The sequence below is a fragment of the Neomonachus schauinslandi genome, chromosome 4, assembly GCF_002201575.2.
Source record: "Neomonachus schauinslandi chromosome 4, ASM220157v2, whole genome shotgun sequence".
Lineage (NCBI taxonomy): Eukaryota > Metazoa > Chordata > Mammalia > Carnivora > Phocidae > Neomonachus > Neomonachus schauinslandi.
The window spans coordinates 462,170-463,942 of record NC_058406.1 but is presented as its reverse complement, the minus strand read 5'-3'; the positions used below and the strand labels follow the sequence as shown (position 1 = coordinate 463,942).

At 68.5% G+C, this 1,773-nt stretch overlaps 1 protein-coding gene across 1 annotated transcript; it reads left to right on the top strand.

The window, feature by feature from the left end:
* Nucleotides 1-1,773, top strand: ANKRD65 (ankyrin repeat domain 65). Its single transcript, XM_021689070.2, has 3 exons — nt 1-245; nt 376-907; nt 1,333-1,773. Exons 1-3 carry the CDS (start codon nt 1-3, stop codon nt 1,771-1,773), a joined length of 1,218 nt encoding a protein of 405 aa, XP_021544745.2.

The following is a 1,773-nucleotide window of genomic DNA, read 5'->3' as shown; positions in this document are numbered from 1 at the left end:
ATGAGGGATTCCTGTTCTCCCCAGATGGACTCCGAGAGCTCCCAGCCAGGGGAGCAAGACATGACAGAGGCAGGGCCTGAGCAGGAACTTCGGTGGGTGGAGCTGGGCTCAGAGGAGGCCCTGGAAGCCAGGACAGAGGGCCCCAGTGCCCCGCAAGCCTGGGGGCTCCTGCTGCAAGCTGTGTGGAGGGGTCACCTGGGCCTGGCAACAAAGCTACTGCGTCAAGGGGCCAGTGTGGAGGAGAGGTGAGCCCCAGGGCTGGACCAAGAGTCTTCACCAGGGCGGAGTTGGCAGGGGTCCTTTCTCTGGGCAGGGCAGCAAGGGCCCCTCTACTGGCGCTCCTGCCCTAGTCCATGCCACCCTCGCTGCCCACAGGGACCACACGGGCAGGACACCCCTCCACCTGGCCGTGCTGCTCGGCCACGTGCCGCTGGTGCGTCTCCTGCTGCAGCGCGGGGCCGCGGTGGGAGCTGCCGACCGAGCGGGGCGCACGCCACTCCACGAGGCCGCCTGGCACGGACACTCGCGGGTGGCCGAGCTCCTTCTGCAGCATGGGGCCCCAGCGGCGGCGCGCTCGGGGGCCGGCCTCACGCCGCTGCACTGGGCCGCGGCGCTGGGCCGCACGTTGCTGGCCGGGCGCCTGTTGGGCGCGCCGGGACCAGGTCCCACGGCGGCGGATGCGCGCGGCTGGACGGCGGCACACTGGGCGGCCGCGGGCGGCCGGCTGCCGGTGCTGGAGCTGCTGGCGGCGGATGGCGCGGGCCTGGACGGCGCCCTGATGGTGGCAGCCGCGGCCGGGCGCACGGCGGCGCTACGCCTCCTCCTAGCTCGCGGGGCGCGGGTGGACGCCCGCGACAGCATGGGGACCACGGCGCTCGGCATAGCGGCGAGCCTGGGCCGCAGGGAGGTACGTCCCAGCCTGGCCGCGGGGAGCGAGCGGGCAGGTGGGCCCCTTGGACGGGTGGAGGGAAACTGGAGGGTGGGCGGATGGCTGGGAGGGCCCGGCTGCCAGGGGCCCCTTGACCGTTTCTCCCGTTTGTAACCTCTCTTGGAAGGCCGGTGAGGATGCCTGGCCGGGCATTTGGACTTTATCCTGGTGACGGGCAGCAACAAATAGACAGCGAGCCCCTAGGCGTGGGAAGGGAGGCCGAGGCTGCTTAGTCTTGGATTTTATCTGAGGATGTTTAGGACAAGTGGTTGTCTTGGAGTGGAGACGCCCCCCTGGGTGGCAGAGGTGCGGGCTCATTTTTACCCAACAGGGAAGCAGCACTGAGAAAGAGGCTGTTGGGTGGGGGAGGCCAGCCTCTGTCCTCTCCCTCCCTCCTCTCCTAGGACATGGAGGTGCTGCTTGACCATGGGGCAGACCCCAGCCTCAAGGACAGGCACAGTCGCTCTGCACTTCACAGGGCTGCTGCTGGGGGACATCTACCTGCTGTCCAATGGCTAGCAGCCTGGGGAGCAGAGGTGGATGCTCGAGACTCATTGGGCCTCACACCCCTACACCATGCTGCTCGGGGAGGCCACGCAGAGGTCGCCAGCCACCTCCTAGACAGGGGAGCGCAGGTCAATGCTGCTGGATGGCTCCACAAGACCCCCCTACACCTTGCCACGGAGCATGGCCATGGCCCCACCGCAGAGCTTTTGCTGAGCCGAGGGGCTAGCCTCACCCTGAGGACACAATGGGGTGAAGCGGTCCAGGACCTGGCGTCCGAGGGGGTCTGCCCCAGGTACTGCCCACCCTTTGCTGAGAGCAGGAGTGGGAGGGGCACATAG

Bases quoted from the DNA above. Each gene is read 5' to 3' on its own strand.
- ANKRD65 (XM_021689070.2), top strand. From the start codon at position 1: ATGAGGGATTCCTGTTCTCCCCAGATGGACTCCGAGAGCTCCCAGCCA. The intron at 246-375 runs GTGAGCCCCAGG...CGCTGCCCACAG, and splicing joins GGGGCCAGTGTGGAGGAGAG to GGACCACACGGGCAGGACAC. The intron at 908-1,332 runs GTACGTCCCAGC...CTCCTCTCCTAG, and splicing joins CGAGCCTGGGCCGCAGGGAG to GACATGGAGGTGCTGCTTGA.